The sequence below is a fragment of the Primulina tabacum genome, chromosome 2, assembly GCF_025594145.1.
Source record: "Primulina tabacum isolate GXHZ01 chromosome 2, ASM2559414v2, whole genome shotgun sequence".
Taxonomy (NCBI): Eukaryota; Viridiplantae; Streptophyta; class Magnoliopsida; order Lamiales; family Gesneriaceae; genus Primulina; species Primulina tabacum.
Genome location: NC_134551.1, coordinates 2200508 through 2224972, shown reverse-complemented (window position 1 = coordinate 2224972; position 24465 = coordinate 2200508). Strand labels below are relative to the sequence as shown.

The following is a 24465-nucleotide window of genomic DNA, read 5'->3' as shown; positions in this document are numbered from 1 at the left end:
AGAGGCATCAAAAGAACTATTTGAGTTTGTTTGTGATGAAACAACAAGAGGCTGAAACGTTGCGGGAGTTTGTCCAGCGCTTCAACACTGCAGCACTAGAAATACCATCGGCTACCCCTGACATCATGATAAGTGCCTTTACACAAGGACTAAGGGGAGGAGAGTTTTTTAAGTCGTTGGTCAAGAAGCCTCCGTCGAGCTATGATGATTTGTTGGCTCGAGCTGAGAAATATGTCAACCTGGAGGATGCTCAACGATACAGGAGGATGGAAAACCGGCCCGGAGGAAGTAGGGTGGAGGGAGCCGAGAGAGGTGGAAAGAAGAGGGGTGCAGGGGAAAGAGATGAGGACAGAACCAAAGATAGAAGACAATTCTCATCACATGTTCCTCTGAATAGGAGTCGGGATAAGGTGATGGAGGTGAGGGAGTCGGGGGAGAGGGGGGAGAAGTCGCAGAGGGTCGAGAGCAGTGCTCGACCTCCGCCACGGGGTAGACAAGAAGGGTCCTCGTCTGGGAGTGAGCTGAGATCTCGCCCGTCTTCTAGGCGGGGTCGAGGCCCTCCATGGATACATCCGAGGATCGAAGAGCCGAGGAGAGAGGGTCGAGGTCAGGATGTCCCTCGGGAGCCCGCTGAACCGAGGAGGAGAACGAATGAGGATAATCACCCGACGAGAGGAATGATTCATATGATCTCGGGGGGTGCTACTGATGGGGATTCCGGGCGAGCGCGGAAGGCGCATGGGAGGAGGTTGGAGAATTTTGAAATATCGAGGAGTGCGAACTTACCCCATGATCCTGTCATCAGTTTTGGGCCAGAGGATCTCCGAGGCATTGTGGCTCCTCATAACGATGCCTTGGTGGTGACGACCACCGTTGCCAATTACGATGTGGCACGAATCTTTATTGATAATGGAAGCTCTGTTAATATCCTGTTCAAGAGTACTCTGGATTAGATGAAGGTGGAAGGATTTGAGTTTGAACCAATCTCCACTCCTCTATATGGGTTCGCAGGACATGCCATCCCACCGCTGGGTCAAATTGTCCTTCCTTTATCTTTGGGACATGAGCCTCGGCGGGTGACCAAGATGACGACATTTACTGTGGTGGACACCCCATCCGCTTACAATGGAATTCTGGGGCGACCGGCCCTAAAAGATTTCAGAGCTGTAGCGTCCACGTATCATCAGAAGTTGAAGTTTCCAGTGGGGAGGGAGGTTGGAGTCTTATGTGGGGACCAGAAAGTCGCTCGTCGGTGTTATGAGGGGATAGTGAAAGAAGAGGGGAAGAGGGCACGTGTGGAGGTCAATATGATTAGAAGGGGGCGAAGCGGGTTGCCCGTGGTAAGGAGAGAGGTTCATGAGGTGATGGATGAGAGGCCGGAGATCGTGACATTGGGGCCTGACAAGAAAACTCTAAGAATAGCCCCTGACCTTGACCCAGAGGTAAGGGAAAAACTTATTACTTGTTTACAAGCTAATCTCAACAGGTTCGCTTGGTCAGCCCAAGAGCTCACAGGGACGAGTCCAGATGTAGCAGAACATCGGTTAAACATCTTGCCGAATTCTCGTCCCGTGAAGCAGAAGAAAAGGCACTTCGGGCCCGAGAAAGATATAGTTATAAAAAAGGAGGTGGGAGAGTTGCTCAGTGCCGGGCACATTCGAGAGGTACAATTTCCTACTTGGCTCTCGAATGTCGTTCTTGTTCCGAAAAGTTCGGGAAAATGGAGGATGTGTGTGGACTTCAGAGATCTCAACAAGGCATGTCCTAAAGATTGTTATCCCTTGCCGCGGATAGATCAGTTGGTGGACTCCACAGCCGGACACCAGTATTTGTGCATGCTGGACGCTTATCAGGGGTACCATCAAATCCCCTTGGCCGTGGAGGATCAAGATAAAGTAAGTTTCATCACCTCTGAAGGAACTTTCTGTTACGTGGTCATGCCCTTCGGACTAAAAAATGCCGGAGCCACGTATCAGCGGTTGATGGATAAAGTCTTTTCTAAGCAGGTGGGGAGGAATGTGGAAGTATATGTGGATGACATCATGGTAAAGTCTAAGGATTCAGCCCTGCTCATACCTGACTTAGTGGAGACCTTTTCCACCCTCAGGTCCTATGGGCTGAAGTTGAACCCTCAGAAGTGTATATTTGGGGTGAAGAGTGGGAAATTTCTGGGTTATATGGTGACGGAGAGGGGAATTGAGGCTAACCCTGAGAAAGTTCAAGCTATCCAAAATATGGTCTCTCCTCAGGGGCCCAAAGATGTTCAGCAGTTGGCAGGGAGGATTGCTGCGCTGGCACGTTTTATCTCGAGATCCGCCCATAGAAGTTTACCCTTTTTCCGGACCCTGCGAAAGGCGAAAAAATTTGAGTGGGGGCCGGATTGCGAGAAGGCTTTCACAGAACTGAAGGAGTACCTTGCCGAGCTTCCTGTTCTAGCCAAACCGACAGCGGGGGAGCCTTTGTGGGTATATTTATCTGCCACTGAAGGGGCCGTGAGTTCGGTCCTTGTCAAGCTTGATGGATCAGTTCAACAGCCGGTGTACTATGTTTCGCATGCACTCAAGGGGGCAGAGATCCGATACTCGGGTTTGGAAAAATTGGCTTTGGCGTTGGTAATGACAGCCAGACGCTTGAGGCCTTACTTCTTATCTCATCCGATTGTGGTGCTCACTAACAGTCCATTAGGCAGGATTCTCACTCATTCTGATATGTCCGGCCGCCTGGTTAAGTGGACTACGGAGTTGGGAGAATACGACATCCAGTATGAGCCGAGAACAGCTATTAAAGCACAAGCGTTAGCCGATTTTCTGGCTGAGACTGTACATCAGGAGAATGAGGACCCTTGGAAGGTGTATGTGGATGGTTCCTCGTCGAAGGACGGAAGTGGGGTGGGAGTAGTACTGATTTCACCAGCTGGGGAAGAAGTGAAGTTGGCTGTAAGGTTGGACTTTCGAGCATCCAATAATGAGGCAGAGTATGAGGCTGTTTTGGCAGGACTTCGAGCAGCCATAAATGTGGGAGCTACCCGGGTACTTATTTTTTCTGACTCACAGTTGGTAGCGCAACAGATGAAGGGGATGTATGATGTGAAAGATGAGAAGCTTATTGAGTATGCTCGAGAAGTGAACAGAATCAGAGAGAAATTCACAGAGATTACATTTGAACAGATTCCCAGGAAAGAAAATGAAAAGGCAGACACTCTAGCCAAAATGGCTGGAACGATGGGAAGTTGGAAGAATAGAGATGTGGTATTTCAAATCGAACTCACACCTCACACGAGTTCACCTGCAGCTGAGCAAGAAGAAGAGGATTGGAGGGCTGACATAATTGATTACCTGAAAGAGGGAAAGCTTCCTGATAACCCTCGCGAAGCTCATAAATTGAAGATAAAATGTTCACGCTATGTAATGGTTGGGGACGTGTTGTTTAGAACGTCCTTTGCAGGGCCACTTCTTCGGTGCTTAAGTTACAAAGAGGCTGATTATGTGCTCCGAGAAGTTCACGAGGGGTGTTGTGGAAATCATTTAGGGGCTTATGCATTAGCAAGAAAAGTACTGCTCGCCGGTTATTCTTGGCCCTCAGTGCTGCATGATGCTCAAGAATTGGTAATGTCTTGTGATAGTTGTCAACGTCATGCGCGGTTGAATCACCGGCCGGCCGCGATGATGAAGGCTGTCACGGCTGCCTGTCCCTTTGACCAGTGGGGAATGGATATCGTGGGACCTTTTCCTATGGCTCCTGCTCAGAAAAAATTCCTACTGGTAGCAGTTGATTATTTTTCAAAGTGGGTGGAAGCAGAGCCTTTGGCCAGAATCACTGAGAACGACGTCCTGAAATTCTTGTGGAAGAGTATAGTATGCAGGTACGGGGTACCTAGGAGGCTGATATCCGATAATGGGAGACAGTTCCAAGGGGCGAAAATCGAAGCTTGGTGTAAAGAGATGAAGATCCAACAAGTCTTTACCTCTGTAGCTTACCCGCAGAGTAATGGCCAGGTGGAGGTGACTAATCGGACGCTGGTACAGGGTCTGAAAGTTCGACTGTGCAAGGCCAAAGGCAATTGGGTGGATGAGCTACCAAGTGTCTTATGGGCATACCGAACCACTCCGAAAGAGGGAACCAAAGAAACTCCTTTCAGTTTGGTCTACGGTAATGAAGCAGTGCTCCCGGCTGAGATCGGGTTGGAATCGGCAAGGGTGATGTTTTATGACGAGGACAATGGGGCAAGACGCGCTACTGACCTTGATCTTTTGGAAGGAAAGAGGGAGGCTGCCAGCATTCAATTGGAAGCTTATAAGAATCGCATTGCACAGTCTTATAATCGGAGAGTCGTGCAAAAAAACTTTCAGGTGGGTGATTTGGTCCTGAGGAAGGTGCCAGAAGAGCAGAGGGGAAAATTGGACCCAAAGTGGGAGGGTCCCTTCAAGGTGGTCGAGAGGTTGAGCTCTGGAGCCTATTACTTAGAGAATGCGCAAGGCAAAGCTTTGAAGAGGCCTTGGAATGCTTATCACCTTAGGAAGTATTATTCTTGATTCTGTCGTCGATGTATTTTACTTTCTAAACTTTCTTTTGTAATCCATTGGAATTCAATAAAATCAAGTTCTTCTTTTCATTTCATGAATGGTGGTGTATTATGAAAGTGAGAAAAATTAAATTTTCCTGCTAAGGCATCGCCTAGCAGAGGAGCAGAGTTGGGGTGGAGAAAAATTAAATTTTCCTGCTAAGGCATCGCCTAGCAGAGGAGCAGAGTTGGGGTGGAGAAAAATTAAATTTTCCTGCCAAGGCATCGCCTAGCAGAGGAGCAGAGTTGGGGTGGAGAAAAATTAAATTTTCCTGCTAAGGCATCGCCTAGCAGAGGAGCAGAGTTGGGGTGGAGAAAAATTAAATTTTCCTGCTAAGGCATCGCCTAGCAGAGGAGCAGAGTTGGGGTGGAGAAAAATTAAATTTTCCTGCCAAGGCATCGCCTAGCAGAGGAGCAGAGTTGGGGTGGAGAAAAATTAAATTTTCCTGCCAAGGCATCGCCTAGCAGAGGAGCAGAGTTGGGGTGGAGAAAAATTAAATTTTCCTGCTAAGGCATCGCCTAGCAGAGGAGCAGAGTTGGGGTGGAGAAAAATTAAATTTTCCTGCTAAGGCCCGGCTTAGCAGAGGAGTTAGAGGGTGTAGATGGTGAATTTTTATTTTCCTGCTAAGGTGTCACCTGGCAGAGGAGTTAGAGGGTGATGGTGTTGATTTCTATTTTCCTGCTAAGGTGTCACCTAGCAGAGGAGTTAGAGGGTGGAGATGATGAATTTCTATTTTCCTGCTAAGGTGTCACCTGGCAGAGGAGTTAGAGGGTGATGGTGTTGATTTCTATTTTCCTGCTAAGGTGTCACCTAGCAGAGGAGTTAGAGGGTGGAGATGGTGAATTTCTATTTTACTGCTAAGGTGTCACCTAGCAGAGGAGTTAGAGGGTGGAGATGGTTGATTTTTATTTTCCTGCTAAGGTGTCACCTGGCAGAGGAGTTAGAGGGTGATGGTGTTGATTTCTATTTTCCTGCTAAGGTGTCACCTAGCAGAGGAGTTAGAGGGTGGAGATGGTGAATTTCTATTTTCCTGCTAAGGTGTCACCTAGCAGAGGAGTTAGAGGGTGGAGATGGTTGATTTCTATTTTCCTGCTAAGGTGTCACCTAGCAGAGGAGTTAGAGGGTGGAGATGGTGAATTTCTATTTTCCTGCTAAGGTGTCACCTAGCAGAGGAGTTAGAGGGTGGAGATGGTTGATTTTTATTTTCCTGCTAAGGTGTCACCTAGCAGAGGAGTTAGAGGGTGATGATTTTATTTGCCCTAACAGGTTAATAGTATCAGAGACAAACTCGTGAGAAGCAGTAAATTCAAATGCAAAATACTCAAGGTTGCATAAATAAAACGAGTTCGTACAGGTCAAAAGTGCGCAAAGGAAAGAACCAAATGTAAACGTCCCAAAAGTCGCATAATCCTATGGAAAATAAAACAATGCAGAAAATAACATAAATAAAAGGGGCTCAATCTAGGAATCAGGGGGGAGACTCGATATGAAGCCCTCGAAGTCGATAAAGTCAGTAGGGGCGCCTGGCGGAGGATAGCCCTGAGCGTGGAAAAGGCCGACTGCACCCTCGAAACCCACCCCCAGGTAGTGAAAAGCTTTCGGGCCACAGATCTCGACAAATTCTTCGGATTTGAGAAATTCGTCTTTGAAAGAGGAGGCTTCTGCAACATGTCGTGCCTTGGCGTCTTTAAGCTCAGCCTGTGAGTTCTTTAATTCTTTCTTCAGCTTCTTGATCTCTTTAGCTTGATCCTCTATCAGCCGCTGAGACTCCTGCTTCTGTTTTGAGAGCTCGCCGCACTGGATCTGGGACTCCGACAATTGAGCTTGGGACTCCGAAAGCTCCATGGCATGCGACACTTTCATCTCATCAATAGTAGCCTGGAGCTGTTCGCGGAGAGCCTGAACCTCGCGTAATTCTTGACAAGAGCCAGATCGAGCGGCGTGAGCACGCTCGGCCAACTCCCCAACGTACATCATGCCCTGCATAAGTAGATAAGGGTGAAAAGACGATAAGAAGATCAAATGTATATTAAACATCAATCTAAAGGTTATAAGGAGAAGTATACCTCGGTGACACTGCTGCATGTCCGGCGGAGGAGGTCTGACCACCCCAGTGAACCCATGAACGCTGCATCGGCGTCGGAAGGAAGCTGATACATTATCTTCTGAGCTAGAGGAGTAGGACCCCGCCCCACGATGGCCGAATCCGAAGTGTATAGAGGATGTACCGCCGATGCGAGGGGAGGCTCCTCATCGGGCTCGGACCCCTCTGGAGAAGAGACCGATACGACAGAAATCTCAGAAATCTTGCGTTTGCCATGCTGAGGGGCTGACGGGCTAAGATCAGTGGATGCATTTTGCTTACCAGACGGAGGAGGGGACTTGGCGCGAGGAGGTGGCGAGGAGGCTCGCTCTGAGGCGGAGGAGGAGGAGCCTGCCTTCTTCTTCTTCGCAGCAGTAGGGGAGCTAGGGGAGCTAGCAGGCTTCTTCGCGGTGGTAGAACAGGAACCTGTTTTCTTTTTCTCAGCAGCAGAACAATCTCCCTTTGGGCCCATCGTGACTACCGGGGTAATGGATTTCTGGGAAACTGATGAAGAACCCCCGGCCTTTGTCTTGGAAAGTTCACGGAGAAATAGGGCGTTCATGACTCTAGTACCTGCAAGCAGAGACAAGGAACCAAATGAGAATGTTATCAAGTAACATAATAAATAAAAGAAAAACAAGAAGTATGGACAGATGAGAATATCTACCAGCATTCTCCTTCAGCTTAATTTTAACGGGACTTAACCCGGCATGACATAGGAGATCCTCAGATAGAAGTTTGGGAATGTTAAAGCATCGATCTCCTAGTACACTCATTATCTGTAGGTACTCCTCATCTTTCTTATAACTCTTGAAAAGTTTGGGTTTAGTGAAGACAGGGTACCAATCGGTAAAGCAAGTCAATTCTTTGGGTGGCTGTACAAAGAAGAAGTATTTTTTCCAGTCCTTCACATGACTGGGGGCTCCATCGAACAGTTTGTGGCCAGACCGGGAGGTTACGTAGAAAGGTCCATCTTTTGACCTGGACAAAACTAAGAAGTAGGAAAAAGTGGTGCAATTCAAAGGGAGGCCTAAAGCTCTGAATAACACAGCGAAACAGCTTATCAAACGGAAAGCATTGGGCGTGAGTAAACCTAAATGCACCTGGTAGTACTTGCTTAATTCTTGGAAGAAATCGCACAAAGGGAAACGGAGACCTGCATCAAAGTGATGCTGAAAGAAGGTATAATAGCCCTTAGGGGCTAGATAGGGCCGGTCCTCTGGGCTAGGAATGATAATCTGGTGGGAGGAAGGAATGTGCCATAAAGTTCTAAGTTTTGGCTCGCTACCGGAAGGGATGTGGGATGACAAATGACCATACCACAAGTTGTCTGCGTTAGATATGTTCATTTGTTGGGTCACGTGACGAACTTCCTTACCCGGACGACTATGAGTGGTGACTTCCTCCTCAGGAGGATCAACGGTAAAATCAGGATCGGCTAGGGAAATCTTACTCTGGCTAGACTCGCTGGACCTGCTAGACCGGCTGGACTCGCTAGACTCGCTAAACCCCTCAGTACCACCCAAAGAACTAGACTCGGAATCGGAATCGGAAGAAGACATAAGTGCTTAGGATAATCAAACAGGAAGAGGAGAGAACTGACCCGGATGAGGCAGGGGAAAATACTCAAAGCAATAAAATCCCAAGAATGGCCGAGTAAGGTGCGTTACGGCGCGTGAGGGCTGGCGTGCAAGGGCGAGGGGCGAGCTGGTGCTCGGATACTGGGCGAGCGTGGGACGCTCGGCGCTCGAGCGAGTGTGGCACGGCGGGACGAGCTCGTGGCAGGGGCGAGCGTGCGGCCGGGCGAGCTCGTAGCAGGGTATGTGCGCGGAAGGGGCGAGGCGCTCGGGCGAGCGTGCACTCGTGCGGGGCGGCGAGCGCACCGGGCGAGCGTGCTGCTGGACGAGTAGGCGCGCGGAGGCGAGCGGCTCGACGGGCGAGTGTGCGCGCTGGGCTAGCACGCAGCGGCAGGGGGCGAGCGTGCACTCGTGCGGGGCGAGGAGCGCACCGGGCGAGCGTGCTGCTGGACGAGTAGGCGCGCGGAGGCGAGCGGCTCGACGGGCGAGTGTGCGCGCTGGGCTAGCACGCAGCGGCAGGGGGCGAGCGTGCACTCGTGCGGGGCGAGGAGCGCACCGGGCGAGCGTGTTGCTGGGCGAGTATGCGCGCAGAGGCGAGCGGCTCGGCGAGCGAGTGTGCGCCCTGGGAGAGCGTCTCGGCGGCGAGCTTACGATGTGGGCGAGCGTGCACTCGTGCGGGGCGAGGAGCGCACCGGGCGAGCGTGTTGCTGGGCGAGTATGCGCGCAGAGGCGAGCGGCTCGGCGAGCGAGTGTGCGCCCTGGGAGAGCGTCTCGGCGGCGAGCTTACGATGTGGGCGAGCGTGCACTTGTGCGTTCGGGCGAGGGCGAGCTGGATGCTCGGGCTAGGGCGAGCTTGGAGCTGGCAGGGGCGAGCGGCGAGCGTGGAGCGTGTAGGGGTGAGGGCGTGCGCTCGTGCAGGGGCGCTCGGCAGGCTCGACGAGGGGAGGCTTGGGCTCGGGCGAGGCGCGCTGCAGGGCTCGGGCGAGGCGCGCGCTGGCTAAGACGAGGCGTGCGATGGCTCGAGCGAGAGTGGACGGCGCACAGTGGTGGCCGGGGCGGCGGACTAAAGTGACGGTGGAGTGGTGGTGGGGCGGCGCTAGGGTTAACGCGCAGGTAAAGCGTGGGCAGGGAGGAGCTGGTGAATGAATTTCAGCGGAAATTTTTGTGAGAGAAGTAAGAATGAAATGAGAAGGTGGCCTCTATTTATAGGGGAGCTCAGCCCATACCTTACCATTTAGGAGGAGATTGTGTTTTGATTTGATATATTTCCCTCCAGATTAAGATTGCGATTTGATTTGTTTCCTAATCTTGGGAGACTGGAGAACGGCAGGAAAAACGCAAGGCCTCACCCTTGCGAGTGCTTATTTCTGAAAAAATTATGGGGGCGTTGCCCCCACACCCCCACGACCTGACCGGGCAGGTCGATCCCCGTAATTTTTGCAGCGGTGAACATCGTTCGTTAACGGCAAACGAAATTAATTTTTTCTGGTACGATACATCCTCATCGCAGATGAACCAAGGACAACACCATTAATCGAACTTTGAACCTACGATTCAGTTCGACTCGGGAGGGGGAGACTGGTGATACCCCATGGATGAGCCCATCAAGATCTGGCCCAAACCCCCGGCCCATATCTAAGGCCCACAGGTAGCCCACAGGTGAAGGGCCCATGACAAGCCCAGGTATTCTCCTATAAATACCAGGTTTGAGCGTACGATATGGCATTCACTATATTATTTTCAGCAGCGCCCTTAGCTGCTCCCCCATATATCCTCAGTCTCTGACTTGAGCGTCGGAGGGGCTACGCCAGGATACCCTCCTGGCCCCCTCCTAACGGTCTTATTTGTGATTTCAGGCCCAGGGTAATTTTGAAGCCCGTGTCTGGATTAGTGACGCTTGCGTGGATCGGACCCTAAATTTCCCGTGAGTATCACGTATCTAATAGATTTCCACGCATCAACTTTCCAAACATCATCAAGGACAATCACATAAGTTTTATCTTTGAGAAAGTTAGAAACATACTCTTTCATCTCATCACCAGTCATTTCTTGTAGACTTTGAGGCGGTAAAAGCTTGATTTCGTTTGCAAGATGTTTAATCATGTCTCGCAAAAGATGCTCCAAGTTGAAATTTTCTGAAACAGTAATCCACACATGGGTATTGAAATAGGCCTTCACTGATGAATCATCGTAGATCTTTTTAACAAGGGTTGTTTTGCCCAATCCGCCCATCCCTACGACCGAAATGGCCTTGAGCCCATCATCACTCTCCATAAGCCAATCTAAAAGTTGCTTCTTTGGCTTTTCGATACCCACAACCTCTGCTTCTTCCAATAGAAGCGCGTCACCTCGAGTGTCATACGTTTTATTGGTCGATCGTGCATTCATACCATCGTGCACGTCTTTGAATCTCTCGCGACTCTTAGACACGTTCTCTAGTCTTAACCGGATTTCTTGGAATTCAGAAGCAATTCGATGGCGGGCTCTCAAATTTTTCAACGAGGCATACATCTTTTTGATGTACCAATTCAACCCACTTGTGTCACGACGTTGATAGGCAAATCGGAGCATGTACATTTCAAGAACATCTTCAGTATCGTGAGTGATTTCTCGCACTTGCTTGATCCATTCTTTGAGTTGTTCATCACTTTCTTCTTTTGCATCAGCAGCTCGAAGGAACGCCCTCATCTGTCCCAATTCATCTCGAATGTACACGGCATTTTTTCCAATCCCTCGAAGCAATTCTTGCTCCTGACGGAGCAAGATATCAAGCTGTTTGAAGAGAAAGGATGCTGCACTCTCGGCCATTCTTGTTTCTTCAAGTCCTTGTACGTAGGGTGGAATGGGAAATTGATTTGATCGTGTATTCGTTGACTCTCTGCCAAAAATTTTGTTCTTTACCAAAAGTTTAGATAGTGCATATTTGCTTTTTCTAAAAATAATAAAATTAAATAAAATAAATAAATAGATAGTGACTTACACCTACCTCAATTTAATTATTGGAACAAGTGGGATGGATTCTTTTAAATCCTAATCTTTTAACTATAATTTTAACTAGCTCTAGCACTAATGACAGAGAGGGATGTATTCTAGGTTTACTGGGCTGTAGCCCAACCCACTTTTTTAATAATTTAGCGACGGTTTTTCAAAAACCGTCGCTAATATTTGCGACTGTTTTAATTACACCGTCGCTACTAGTGACGATTTATTCAAACAGTCGCTAATAACAGTCGCTATTAGCGACTGTTTTTTGAAAAACCGTTGCTAATAGCGACGGTTGTTTCAAAAACCGTCGTACATCAATGTCTTAGTCCAATCAAGTCCCGACCATTTACAAGGATGAGACCAAATTCATCCCATATCCTCTGATCCGCCCCACCTCAATTCTACAAAATTTCTCTCCCAAGTCCCAAGCCCTTTAGCGACAGAATAGAATTGCGAACTCCCGAAGAAATCGAATTGCTCATCGGCAAGGCAACAATCCAGGTAAGAATCGGCTATACATTTTTTATTTTGTTTTTTATAGCTTCTCTGTGTGTGATTTGTGGTTTCTTGATTGTTTGTTGTTGAGTTGTTGATTGACTATTACTTGTTTATTTGTTTAATAATTATTTTATTCTTGTTTAGGATTATAAATTGAACTATTTCAAAATGGAATATCAATCTGCTGCAAAGAAAGGAAAAACATTGATATCCTCTTTCTTTAAGAAGATAGATCGTCAAGCTAGTGAAGATACTTCAATTCCTACGGTCCTTACAATGCAACATCAATCCAGTGAAAGTCTTCTATTTCCCAATATCCAAATTCCTTCATGTTCCTCTCCTAGAGACGATCATCAGTCTTCGTCTACTTTTATTGAACGAGATCCGGGAAAAAGAAAACAGATATGTGAATATCATGTTAATGTACGAGATGAGATAAGACGTTCATATCTAAATATGGGGCCTTATCAACCAGATATGTTGGAGTATCCAGGTACAAAATTTGGAAGCCAGAATCGTCGTTTTCAGAAAAAATGCTTTCAGAAATTTTATTGGTTGGAGTATTCGCCTTCAACAAATAAGGCATATTGTTTCTATTGTTTTCTTTTCCTGAATGATGTTAATTCATCTAATATCTCGGCATTGGTCAATGAAGGATTTGACAATTGGAAAAAGGTAAACCAAGGAAAAACATGTGCTTTTCTTGCCCATATTGGTTTTGCAGCTTCTTCACCTCATACTATGTGTGAGAGAAGGGCTGAAAATTTGATGAGGCCCTCACAACATATTGATAAAGTGATGCATGCACAATCTAAAGAGGAAAAAGAGAAAAATCGTCTGCGTTTGAGCACCTCAATTGTAGCTGTTCGTTGGCTAGCACTTCAAGGTTGTGCTTTTAGAGGTAACGATGAATCTCTATCTTCATCTAATCGTGGAGATTTTCTTGAATTGGTGAAGGCTTTTGCAAAAATGAATATAGAAATTGATGAAGTTGTGCTTGAGAATCCTCCAAAAAATGCCCAATATATCGCTCCAGAAATTCAGAAAGAGATTTTACATATTATGGCCAATAGAGTACGACAGATGGTTCGTGAAGAAGTTGGAGATAAATACTTCTGTATTCTTGTTGATGAAGCCCGAGATATATCTAAACGAGAGCAAATGACCATTATATTGAGGTTTGTGAACAATCATGGGATTTTGACAGAAAGATTTTTTGCCATCAAAAGTGTTAGTGACACTACCTCAATGAATTTGAAAAATGAGATATCAAATGTTCTTGTTCATCATGATCTTCATGTTAAGAAAATCAGAGGCCAAGGATATGATGGTGCTAGCAATATGCGTGGAGCGTGGAATGGACTCCAAGCATTATTTCTCAAAGATTGTCCCTATGCATACTATGTCCACTGTTTTGCACATCGTTTACAACTGACATTGGTTTCTGCAGCTAAGGATGTTAGTGTTATTTGGGAATTCTTTTCTCATTTGGACAATATTGTTAATATTGTCACTTCTTCTACTAAGCGCATTGCTGAATTACATACTGCACAAAGAAATGAAATTGAGTATATGTTGTCAATTGGAGAACGTGATTCTGGAAGTGGTGCAAACCAGATTGGTAATTTGCAACGAGCAGTGGAGTTCTCACTATGATTCGGTAAAAAGCTTGATAGGTATGTACACTGCAACTTGCAAAGTTTTTGAAGTTCTCAGTGATTATTCTCCAAATGGAAGAGTTAAGGCTGAAGTTCGGGGGATTTACAGAAACATGACAAGCTTTGAATTTGTGTTTATTTTGCACTTAATGCATAAAATTATGAGAACAACAGATACTCTTTGTCAAATTCTTCAAAGAAAATCTCAAGACATTTTGACTGCTATCACATTTGTCACTACTACCAAAACTTGCCTTCAAGAATTTAGAGAATGTGGGTGGAATGAATTTCTTCAGGAAGTTAAAGTTTTTTGCTCAAGAAATGAAATTGATGTACCTGACCTTGATTGTCTATATAAGATTGGACGTTCCTGTCGGCAAACTACAATAGAACATCATTACCACTTTGATGTTTTTAATGCAGCAATAGATTTCATTTTGATGGAGTTAAATACTCGGTTCAATGAGTCATCGGTGGAACTTCTTTCTCTTAGTACAGCTTTAGATCCTAAAAATTCATTTGACTCATTTAACAGTGATGATATTTGCAAGCTTGCGAAGAAGTTTTATCCTGGAGATTTCACAGATCAAGAAATTGTTGCTTTGGAGTATGAATTGATACATTATAAACTTGATGTGATGCAGAATTTAAAGGTTTCTACACTTGTTGAGTATTGTCAGCAATTGACCGAGAGTGGACGATCAAGTGTTTATGTTATGTTGACTAGATTGATTCATCTTGTTTTGACATTACCTGTGTCTACTGCCACTACTGAGCGGGCTTTTTCAGCAATGAAGTATGTGAAGACGGCACTTCGCAATAAAATGGAGGATGACTTTCTTGCCGATTGTTTGACACTCTATATTGAACGAGATTTAGCTAAACATATTGATATAAATTCTATTATTGATGAATTTTATGTTTTAAAATCTCGTAGGGCACAACTTCGTTGAACGATATAATGTAAATTTTTTTTTAATAATATATAACTTATCATATTGACTTCAAGCCCCCCAACTTTTATTCCTGGATCCGTCCCTGACTAATGACGTATACAAATTTTAAAAAACTTTTTAATGTTTAAGAAAATATTATTTTTAAATTCAGATTCTTCTACATTTGGATTGGTTTTAGAAGATCGTAAACTCCATCTTTTTTAAATGTACTTTTGTTTTTATACCACGATTCAACGAATCAGGCATTTCATATCTTTACCAAGAGCCATCGATTCTTTATGTCTGGTCAAGTGGGCCGGGTGGGGTGGGGTGATCTCTACTTTTTTGTAAAAAAAAAATTTATGATGTAATAGCCTTTTATCGAAGTTAATGAAATATTTATTAAAAAAAAGTCATTTCAGTGAATTTATGTGAATACAAATTTTTTTAAAAAAACTACTGAACTCATGTTTAGGGACTTGGTGTATATTGGTATCATATCCGCGATAACTTAAGATAATAAATATGAAAATAAAGAATAAATTGGATATTGAGATTTACGTGAAAAATCTCTAAAAATTATTAGGGCAAAAACCACATACAAGATGAAAAGAATTCTAATATAATATTTTATGGTGTACAACCCACTCACAGTGTTTTCAAATAGAACAAACGTTCTCTTAATACAGAAGAACAAAACACCTCACAAAAATTATAAAACTAGGCACTCATATACTATAAGATGAGAGAAAATTCGATGAAATGATGATTTCAGAATGAGAGAAGGAGAACTCGTCAGTGTGAAAACGCGTACGAAAATTAGTTTTCACATCCGAACGCTTCCGTCAAATTTAATAGACAATAAATGTATGTGTCAGTAAATGCATTTCATGTACATTTCTTTGTCGGTCGACAGGGTATTTTCTGCTTGAATTTTGAAATGTGAAGAGTTTATTTTCTGTTTTTTTTTTTTCAAATTACAGAGGGACCCGGTGCAAATTTTCGTCAAAAGCTACCCAAAATTTAAAGCCATTATTTAATTTGAGTTTTCAAAGCTAAATTTAATATGCTTCAAAAAAAAAAAGAAGCTAAATTTAATATAAATTATTAAAATATATTGTAGATTTATATCAAATATCATATATTATTCACACACTTATGTATGCTCCGACTGTATCTATTCAATGTTGTGTCATACCATCAGACCGACCAAGTTCACAAATTGCCAGATTCCCATATTTTTGCACTGATCGGTGAACAACTAGAGGATTCAAATGCAAAGTTATCACTGTTACATTTCAAACTAGAAGGGAACTTCTCAACCAAATAAGATTGCCATGTTGAAACATTCATCAAACAAATCAAAAATCTATTTTTTACTATAATTTTCTGAATCAAAAATTATCCCATTCACAAAGCTGTAAGAAGCACAACTTAGTCTTAATCCTTCTATTTTCTAGGCTGAGTTTTGATGCCAAATCCAAATGGGAAAAGAGGGTCATAATGTGGATCGCCTACATTCATCGGAAGCTGATTCACAGATCTGAACCACGTATTAGCCAACTTCCCCGTAAAACCATAGTCACCAAACAACACATCAGCCACGCCCTGGCCCTCGGTTCCCGGTAGCCAAGCAGCCACAAGTGCATCTATCCCTCCTATATAAGGCTCCATCACAACCGGTCGTCCAGAAATAATCACTACAACACATTTGATCGCCCCACAAACGTTCTTTATTGTTCTAGGACCAGGTTCAATTATAGTCAGGTTTGTACTATCACCACGAATCTCTGTATAGGGGACCTCTCCCACGACAACAATGGCGTATGAGAATTTATTGGTTTTCATAAATGCCGGATCAGGATTCTCTTCATATACGACTTTTGTACGGGAATCAACAGTTTGTTTTATAGCGGTCAAGATTGTAGTTCCTGCAAAAGTCAAGTAGAATGAGTAATGTGATTGTTCAGACAAGGAAATTTCTTCATTTAAATTTTATGTCGTATTCGTCGTAAAGGCATACCGACGGTAAGGTTATTGCCTTTAAAGCCCTGCCATTTCATAGTCCATCCACCACATTGGTACCCCAAGTCATGTGCATGGGTTCCTGCAACTAGAATTTTTGGCACATTCTTTGAGAGTGGAAGCAATGGATCACTATCACTTTTACCATTCTTCAACAAAACAAGTGATTTTCGGACTGCGTCCCTAGCTAATTCTCGGTGTTTCTGTCAAATTTGACACTCTACATCTTAACTACATAATGAATTAAGGATTGGTTTTTTTTCCAGGAAAGAGGCTAGAAAGTTAACCTGGCTACCGAGTTCGCTCGTGAAGCTATAATCGGCTAAAGGGTTCTCAAAAAGACCCAATACAAACTTGACCCTTAATATTCTGTGCACTGCATCATTAATTCTGCTGATGGGGATGTACTTGTTTTTCACTAGGGAAGTGAGAGTAGTGATAAACTCGGGATAGTTATAAGGTAATATAACCTGAGAAATTAAGAAGGTAACAATCTGTGTCAGCAAATGCCACAAGTTAACTCAAATATTCTTGTGTAACAATCAAAACACTAACCATGTCGACTCCAGCAAGAATTGCGGCCTCCACAGAATAAGTATAGTTTGAATGTGGGGGACTTGTAATCCTGTCAAGTGCCGACCATTCTGCTAAGACAATACCCTGACATACATAGATATACATGTAAAGTTGGAATTTACTAGAAAAGTTGAGAATTACACTCATATTGTTACCTGGAACTTCATTTTCTTCTTGAGGACTTTAGTAACAAGAGCATGATTGGTGTGCAACTTTTTCCCATTCCAACTCGTGTAAGACAACAAAACCGAGACAACGCCCTTTCTAATCGAATCATAATAGGCAGGCATGTGGATGCGACGCAATCCCTCATAGTCTATGACAGTGTTGGCTTCATCGACTCCATTAACCGTTCCACCGTCTCCCACAAAATTCTTCACACAGCTCGCAACTTTAGTTCTTGATCATGATCATAACCGGCCATCAAATAACTAACCTTGTAATCCTCTCACATGATTGAAGTAGAAAAAGATTGATACCTACTTTCCAGAAACATAAGGGACACCGGTAGTCGGGCCATGCGGGATGTCGCCCTGTAAACCCGATATAATCACAGTCATTTTCTGAACAATCTTGTGATCTTCACTGTAACTCTCATAACAACGACCCCATCTCGGATCCCTGCAGACCTATAGACGGAGAAAGATCACATATAAGCTGATCATCGCCGATACTATACATCGGACTAACAGAGTTTTATGGCTAATTGGCTAACTGCAATGTCAGGTGCAAGTGTATATGGGATTCCACTGGCTCTAAGTTCAAGTGCAGTTGCAGCTCCAATCCTCTTCACAAGATTAGCATCTCTACAGTAGAAAAAATGTTAAGCAACTTTTCCTTCAAGGTATTAGATTTTTTAAACAGAAAGACTAAGGTATTACACAGCAATACTTACCTGGTGACTCCTAGTCCAATATTGTGAGGGAAAATTGTAGCATTGTACACATTGTTGCCATGAACAGCGCAAGTAGTGTATACAGTCGGAATTCGGAGACGGGTGGACAGGGCTCCCTTTTGAATGTGGTTCACCATATCGACCCATTCCTTAGCTGAGGCCATTGGTCTTGGACCATTCCCAACACTGATCATCACACCCCCTATACAAAAATTAACAATTTAGTTAATATAATAATTATTATTATCATTATATTCAAAACCAGGCTAATTTCCACTGATATTTCACATAAATGAGACTAAGATACATGTTCGTTTAAATTTAGATATCCATGCTAGCTAGCGTATGATCGGATAACAAAAGTTATAACTAAGCATAGCAAACCTACTTAATGAAACTTGTGAATTCTGACATGCATCTGATACCTTGATAAAAGATGGTAACTAAAATTTTATCCTATAATTCTCTATATGTCTCGACTAACACGTCGCGCGGTTGAATAATCACGTACCGATGAAATATTTTTTCATTACATCAGGGGTGGCGACATCTTTCTCAATAATTGTCATCTGTCCAATTTTTTCTTCTAGTGTCATCCTCTTCATCAAATCTTCGATTCTGACTTCCAATGCATGTTCAGAATCTGTGTAAATTTCAGGCTCCGTTTCTGTGGAGCCAGTCCAGAAGCACATAAGCAAAATACAAGCGACGGGTACGGAAAATTTCGGAAATTCGAACGACCCCATCTTGAATCTCCACCTGAAAATTCTGTCCTAAAACATTATAACTAAAATATTTTTTTTAAAAAAAAATAAAGTCAATATGTTATGTGAGAAAAAAGGCACGAAGATTAAACAAAACCATGTGAAAAATGTAATAACGTAGACATTGATAAAGAATAGTGAAATACATACACATGCTTACCCGTCACAGGGAAAGCAGAAAGAAAATGGAAACCATTTGAAGCATACCTACTATATCTTTTATAGGCCACACACACACATATAACACATATATACATACATATTATACATACATACATACATACGTATTATATATATGTATATATATACTTTAATTATCTTAGGTTGCTTAGTTTGGAATTTACTTCTTATGTAACAGTTGGAGAGTTTATTAACTTTAGCATTTAATTACCTTTGAAAGATTTCGAATATGCCGTAATGTAGTTAAGAAAAATACTTTAGAATGTGAAGTTAGTTAAAGCGATTTTTTTTGTAAGAACAATTTTTTTTAATGGTTGATTATGATACTGAAAATTTATTTTTTTTATATCTTTTGAAGAATAATAAATTATCAATACTAAAAAAAATGTATTTTGTCTTCTTTATTTTGGTGTATTTGATTAACGAACGTTTCATAAATAAATAATAGCCGTCATTTACGAGTAATTAGTATCACAACTCGTAACATCATTAATTTAAGATGTTTGCGTTTAACTTAGGTACTTAATAGCAAAAAACGTAGGGTATTAAATGTGATATTGTCAATTAAATTAGCTTATTTAATGTTTAAATCATTAAGCCATAATCGTTTTTTTTTTTTGGGTGAAAATATGATTAGAAAGTTCCTGCATGTCTAACAAATTACAATTACAGTATTTTGGAATTGCGTTTTTTCCTTGAATTTTAGTGTCATCCAAATCCAATGCTTGCGCAACAAAGTTCAAAATCAATTTTGTCATAGTCATGTATTTTTCCATGAGAATGCTTGTGATACTACCTACATTTATCAGTATCAAATTAAGAGTAGGTGAGACGGTCTCATGAATCTTTATCTGAGACAAGTCAACCCCATCGATATTCACAATAAAAAGTAAAACTCTTAACATAAGTAATATTTTTTCATGGATGACCCAAATAAGAGATATGTCTCACAAAATACGACCCGTGAGACCGTCTCACACAAGTTTTTGCCTCAAATCAATATTACATGAGAAAAATGATAAAATTAATAGTAAAACAAATGTTTTAGTCTAAAATTGAAAATGGACAACACAAAAGACCAAAATAAAAAAATGTATAAATATATTAACCAAAATTGCAATCTTAGCGTTTTAAGATTTGTTTCTCAAGCCCTAAATCATGTTTATTCAATGATTTAATGTAATCCGAATATTTTTTTTAAGGCCCAAACTTATTTATGCTGCCTATCCAAATTGACAATTTGACTGAAAAATTTCAGACGTTTATATATATTTCTGCAGAAATATATATAATAGAAATTTCATGTTTTTAGCATGTCCTACTTTGGATTCATGATCTCCTTTTCACTCATGCGGGGTTTTTTCTTTATTTCAATATGATTACATTAGGATATAATTTATGGTTAATCATGTTTTCTTTTCGGTGCCTGTATGATGCTCTGTTTATATAATATACGTCACTGTGTCATTATTTGATAAATCTGAGCAGTGATAAATTTCAGGTCTATTTTATTTTTACAGATATTTTGACAGGATTTGATCAGTATTGAATTTATTCAAAATTCAATTCAGAAGTTGACCTTTGGTTTTTTAATTACTATTAATATTACAATGGATTCCTGGACGCAAAATCATAATACATAATGTTACATTTCAAAGAAGAGAACTTTATTGACCAAATCCGACAGCCATGCTGATATATTCATCAAACCACAAAATCTACCCTTTTCCCAGCACCTTTTGTGACTCAAAACTTGTCTATACATAAATCTACGAGAAGCCAAAAATGTGGCCATGACTCAGTTGTCCTTTTCTTCTCTAGGCTTAGTACTGATTCCAAACCCGAATGGGAAAAGAGGATCATATTTCTTATCGCCTACATTCATAGGAAGCTGATCCACGGACTTGAACCATGTACGAGCCAACTTCCCTGTAAAACCATAGTCGCCGAACAGCACATCAGCCACACCCTGGCCTTCAGTTCCTGGTAGCCAAGCAGCCACAAGTGCATCTATCATTTTAACATACGGCTCCATTACGACCGGTCGACCAGAAACAATCACGACAACACATTTAACCGTGCTGCATACATTCTTTATCGTTCTAGGACCTGGTTCGATTATAGTCAGATTTTTATTGTCACCACGAGTCTCTGCGTAGGAGGTCTCTCCCACAACAACAATGGCATAGGAGAATTTATTGCTTTTCACGAAATTTGAATCAGGATTCTCTTTATATACGACTTTCGTGTGAGAATCAACGGTTTTCTTGATAGCTGTCAAGATTGTAGTACCTGCAAGAGTCAAGTAGAATGTGTAATGTGCTTGTTTTAGGCAACAAATTACTTACTTTTTATGTCATGTTAGTTGTAAAGGCATACCGACTGTGAAGTTATTGCCGTTACCACCCTGCCATTTGATAGTCCAGCCGCCACATTGGTACCCCAAGTTATCTGCATGGCTTCCCGAAACTAGTATTTTTGGTGCATTCTTCGAAAGTGGAATCAATGGCTCACTATCTTTTTTACCATTCTTCAACAGAACAAGTGATTTTCGGACTGCATCCCTAGCCAATTCTCGATGTTTCTGTCGAATTTGATACACTACAACTTAACCACATAATGAATATACGGATGGTTTTTGTTTACAAAAAAGGCGAGAAAGTTAACCCTGGTATTGATTTTGCTCGCGAGGCTAAGATCGGCTAAAGGGTTCTCGAAAAGACCCATGACAAACTTGACCCTTAATATCCTGTGCACAGCATCATCTATCCTGCTGATGGGGATGTGCTTGTGTTTCACTAGGGAAGTTAGAGTAGTAATAAACTCCGAATAGTTATATGGGACTAAAACCTGAGAGTTAGGGAGGAAAAATTTGAATCAGCAAAATTCACCGGTTAAGTCTAACATTCTTGTGTAATCATCGAAACACTTACCATGTCGGCTCCTGCGAGAATTCCGGCCTGAACAGAGTAAGTATAGTTTGAATGTGGTGGATCTGTGATCTTGTCAATTGCAGTCCAATCTGTTAACACAAAACCCTGAAATATATACATAATATAGGTTCAAATCACAGCGTATAGTTGGAATTTTCTTGGAAACTTGAGAATTGTATTCATATTGTTACCTTGAACTTCATCTTTCCCTTGAGGAGTTTAGTAACAAGATCATGACTGGCATGCACCTTCTTCCCATTCCAACAATTAAAAGCCAACATAATCGAGGCAACGCCCTTTTCAATCGAATCAAAATACGCAGGCAGGTGAATGCGACGCAATCCCTCGTAGCTTATGATAGTGTTGTTTTCATTGATTCCATTAACCGTTCCACCATCTCCCACGAAATTCTTTGGACAGGCCGCAACTTTCATTCTTGATCATTATATATTGGTCCATTAGGTAACTGCAGGCTGCATAAATTTCACGCAAGATTGAAGTAGAAAAAGAGGAAGAATGATACTTACTTTCCAGCAACAAAAGGGACACCCTTAGGGGAGCCATCAGGGAACTCGCCCTGTAACCCCGGTATAATCTCCGTCATTTTTCGAACAATCTTTGGATCTTCACTATAACTTTCGTAACAACGGCCCCATCTCGGATCCCTGCAGACCTACAGATAGAGAAATATCATATAAATATCGACATAACCAATATGATACATAGGACTTATCGAGCTTTTCGGTTAGCTTACTGCAAGATCAGGTGCAAGGGTATGCGTGATTCCAGTGGCTCTAAGTTCAAGTGCAGTTGCAGCTCCAATCCTCTTCACAAGATTAGCATCTCTATAGTAGAATAAATTTTAACGCAAATGCTCCTCACATGAATAATATTTGTTAACAAAATAGCTAAAAAAAAATTCGCAGAATTAGTTGCCTGGTGACTCCTAGCCCGATATTGTGAGGGAAAATTGTAGCATTATAGACGTTATTGTTTCCATGCATGGAATCAGCTGTATACAAAATTGGGATTCCGAGCCGGGTGGAAAGGGCTCCCTTTTGAAAGCGGTTCACCATTTTGGCCCATGCCTCAACTGAGGCCTTTGGTCCTGGACCATTCCCTACAGCACTCATTACAGTCCCTGCATGCACAACAATCAATCCTTTTTAAGAAGGCGTATAAGTTTTATACACATCTCATAGTATTATTAAGGATCGACGTTTGCTACCGATGATAAGATATTAATTGATTACATATATATCAATGAGAATTGTAAATGTAATAAATTGGATATATCGTGATCTAGAACTTCAGAACTTGCAAATTCTTGTCCCTGATAGCATGTCAAATAATCGCGAGTAAGTTTTATCCATTCTCGACATGTTAAACGGCACCTCATACATACATACATACATACATACCTATGAAATATTTCTTGACGACATCCGGGGTAGCCACATCTTTCTCGATTAAAGTCATCTGTCCGATCTTTTCTTCAAGTGTCATCCTCTTCACCAAGTCTTTAATTCTGGCTTCCAATGGTTGCTTAGGATCTTTATATTTCATATTATTCTTTGCTTCTGCAAAAGAAGCCCACAAGAACAAAACCAAAATACAAGACGTGTACATTGAAAATCTCATCATTCCAGGAAACACCATCCCAAAAAATCTCTGCTCGAAAACCCTACTCTAAAACGTCAGCTAAAAATCAAGAAAATCTTTATGTTATATGGAAACAACACATTAGGTGCATCAAAGGCATTTGAATCTTTAGATAATAGAGAAGAGCTTGTTATTTATAGGGCATCGTGCATATGTTTTATTGTATATTAATATATTTTGTGATGCATTTAATTATCTAAATTGTACCTTAATGTTTAAATTTAGTATATATTAATATGTATGGGTTTTTCCCTTAATACGGCCGTTATATATATAATTTTTGCATTAAAATTATGTTGGCATTTGTAACGTTATTAATTTAAGATGTTTGCATTTAACTTGCGTATTTAATTGCAAACATTAGTGTGTATTAATGGACTCTATATATTATATTATAGTATTTTGAGTTTTTTTTTTTAATTAATTAGAGTGCTATCTAAAACCAAGGCCAACAAAAATTGCCCAATACTCAATTGTTCACGTACCCGTGAAATGTAGTTGATTTTTTTTTTCAACAGTTTAATCTTGGCCCGTAATTATTAGCTTTTTTTTTAATGACTAACATAAAAGTTTTCATATTAAAGATCCAAAAATCGTAGTGTAAACTAATCTATATAGGGTTTTTATAATTTGTACTTGAACTTGTCAAAATTGAATTTTAGTGCAATATGTTGAATATTTAATCACGTTTAGCCCAATTTCATTAGAAAGTTGATATGGTAAAATGAATAGCGTTTCGAAAAAATATAAATAATTGAAGGCAAAAACTTGTGTGAGACAGTCACACGGGTCGTATTTTGTGAGATAGATCTCTTATTGGGTCATCCATGAAAAAATATTAATTTTTATTCTAAGAGTATTAATTTTATTGTGAATATTGGTAGAGTTGACCTGTCTCACAGATAAATATTTGTGAGACTATCTCATAAGAGAACTATTTATAATTGAAAATAAAAAAATGGGTAGTGTTTGATAATAAGTTATTCAAATGCTAACTTTCATTTTTTACTAAAACTGTTTTTGTAGAAACAGAATCATGATATCGAAGATTTTAAATTTTAATTAAATTAAGCATAAAATAATGCAGAATTTGGGTTTAAAAGATTAAAAAAACCGATTATTTTAAAAAATC

At 41.7% G+C, this 24465-nt stretch overlaps 6 protein-coding genes across 7 annotated transcripts; 2 read left to right on the top strand and 4 right to left on the bottom strand.

Annotated features, from left to right (window-relative positions):
• Positions 1-5191: 5191 nt before the first annotated feature.
• On the bottom strand, positions 5192-9921 carry LOC142524350 (uncharacterized). Of its 2 annotated transcripts, XM_075628309.1 has the most exons (4): positions 7313-9921; positions 6928-7218; positions 6629-6831; positions 5192-6542 (listed from the first exon to the last, which is right to left on the bottom strand). In XM_075628309.1, exons 1-4 carry the CDS (start codon positions 8205-8207, stop codon positions 6024-6026), a joined length of 1908 nt encoding a protein of 635 aa, XP_075484424.1. In that variant the 5' UTR covers positions 8208-9921; the 3' UTR covers positions 5192-6023. The 2 variants fall into 2 exon arrangements, with proteins under 2 accessions (XP_075484424.1, XP_075484415.1); XM_075628300.1 differs by having other exon boundaries at positions 6629-7218.
• On the bottom strand, positions 9325-11030 carry LOC142537150 (putative disease resistance protein At1g50180). Its single transcript, XM_075642712.1, has 2 exons — positions 10158-11030; positions 9325-9357 (listed from the first exon to the last, which is right to left on the bottom strand). Exons 1-2 carry the CDS (start codon positions 11028-11030, stop codon positions 9325-9327), a joined length of 906 nt encoding a protein of 301 aa, XP_075498827.1.
• A 1131-nt stretch (positions 11031-12161) lies between these two features.
• LOC142537149 (uncharacterized) lies at positions 12162-13361 on the top strand. Its single transcript, XM_075642711.1, has 2 exons — positions 12162-12198; positions 12361-13361. Exons 1-2 carry the CDS (start codon positions 12162-12164, stop codon positions 13359-13361), a joined length of 1038 nt encoding a protein of 345 aa, XP_075498826.1.
• A 22-nt stretch (positions 13362-13383) lies between these two features.
• LOC142537148 (uncharacterized) lies at positions 13384-14523 on the top strand. Its single transcript, XM_075642709.1, has 2 exons — positions 13384-14212; positions 14471-14523. Exons 1-2 carry the CDS (start codon positions 13384-13386, stop codon positions 14521-14523), a joined length of 882 nt encoding a protein of 293 aa, XP_075498824.1.
• Positions 14524-15542: 1019 nt separating this feature from the next.
• On the bottom strand, positions 15543-18517 carry LOC142537247 (uncharacterized). Its single transcript, XM_075642800.1, has 9 exons — positions 18306-18517; positions 17795-17996; positions 17615-17705; positions 17383-17528; positions 17055-17298; positions 16879-16983; positions 16611-16793; positions 16322-16526; positions 15543-16229 (listed from the first exon to the last, which is right to left on the bottom strand). Exons 1-9 carry the CDS (start codon positions 18484-18486, stop codon positions 15748-15750), a joined length of 1839 nt encoding a protein of 612 aa, XP_075498915.1. The 5' UTR covers positions 18487-18517; the 3' UTR covers positions 15543-15747.
• Positions 18518-20420: 1903 nt separating this feature from the next.
• On the bottom strand, positions 20421-23361 carry LOC142537246 (uncharacterized). The gene is made up of 9 exons (XM_075642799.1): positions 23093-23361; positions 22608-22812; positions 22426-22516; positions 22199-22344; positions 21863-22106; positions 21672-21776; positions 21406-21588; positions 21118-21322; positions 20421-21030 (listed from the first exon to the last, which is right to left on the bottom strand). The coding sequence occupies exons 1-9, from the start codon at positions 23328-23330 to the stop codon at positions 20537-20539; spliced, it is 1911 nt and encodes a 636-aa protein (XP_075498914.1). The 5' UTR covers positions 23331-23361; the 3' UTR covers positions 20421-20536.
• Between the last annotated feature and the right edge of the window lie 1104 nt (positions 23362-24465).

Coding starts and splice junctions, on each gene's coding strand:
- LOC142524350 (XM_075628300.1), bottom strand. CDS start 8,207: ATGTCTTCTTCCGATTCCGATTCCGAGTCTAGTTCTTTGGGTGGTACT. Junction 7,219..7,312: donor TAAGCTGAAGGAGAATGCTG/GTAGATATTCTC, acceptor CTCTGCTTGCAG/GTACTAGAGTCATGAACGCC. Junction 6,543..6,628: donor CATGCAGCAGTGTCACCGAG/GTATACTTCTCC, acceptor CTACTTATGCAG/GGCATGATGTACGTTGGGGA.
- LOC142537150 (XM_075642712.1), bottom strand. CDS start 11,030: ATGGCCGAGAGTGCAGCATCCTTTCTCTTCAAACAGCTTGATATCTTG. Junction 9,358..10,157: donor CGTGGAAATCTATTAGATAC/GTGATACTCACG, acceptor TTCATTCACCAG/CTCCTCCCTGCCCACGCTTT.
- LOC142537149 (XM_075642711.1), top strand. CDS start 12,162: ATGGGGCCTTATCAACCAGATATGTTGGAGTATCCAG. Junction 12,199..12,360: donor AGATATGTTGGAGTATCCAG/GTACAAAATTTG, acceptor TGGTCAATGAAG/GATTTGACAATTGGAAAAAG.
- LOC142537148 (XM_075642709.1), top strand. CDS start 13,384: ATGTACACTGCAACTTGCAAAGTTTTTGAAGTTCTCAGTGATTATTCT. Junction 14,213..14,470: donor GGATGACTTTCTTGCCGATT/GTTTGACACTCT, acceptor TTTTAAATTCAG/ATTCTTCTACATTTGGATTG.
- LOC142537247 (XM_075642800.1), bottom strand. CDS start 18,486: ATGTGCTTCTGGACTGGCTCCACAGAAACGGAGCCTGAAATTTACACA. Junction 17,997..18,305: donor AATGAAAAAATATTTCATCG/GTACGTGATTAT, acceptor ATTTTTGTATAG/GGGGTGTGATGATCAGTGTT. Junction 16,984..17,054: donor AGAAGAAAATGAAGTTCCAG/GTAACAATATGA, acceptor TATGTATGTCAG/GGTATTGTCTTAGCAGAATG.
- LOC142537246 (XM_075642799.1), bottom strand. CDS start 23,330: ATGGTGTTTCCTGGAATGATGAGATTTTCAATGTACACGTCTTGTATT. Junction 22,813..23,092: donor CGTCAAGAAATATTTCATAG/GTATGTATGTAT, acceptor TTGTGCATGCAG/GGACTGTAATGAGTGCTGTA. Junction 22,107..22,198: donor GTCCCTTTTGTTGCTGGAAA/GTAAGTATCATT, acceptor ATAATGATCAAG/AATGAAAGTTGCGGCCTGTC.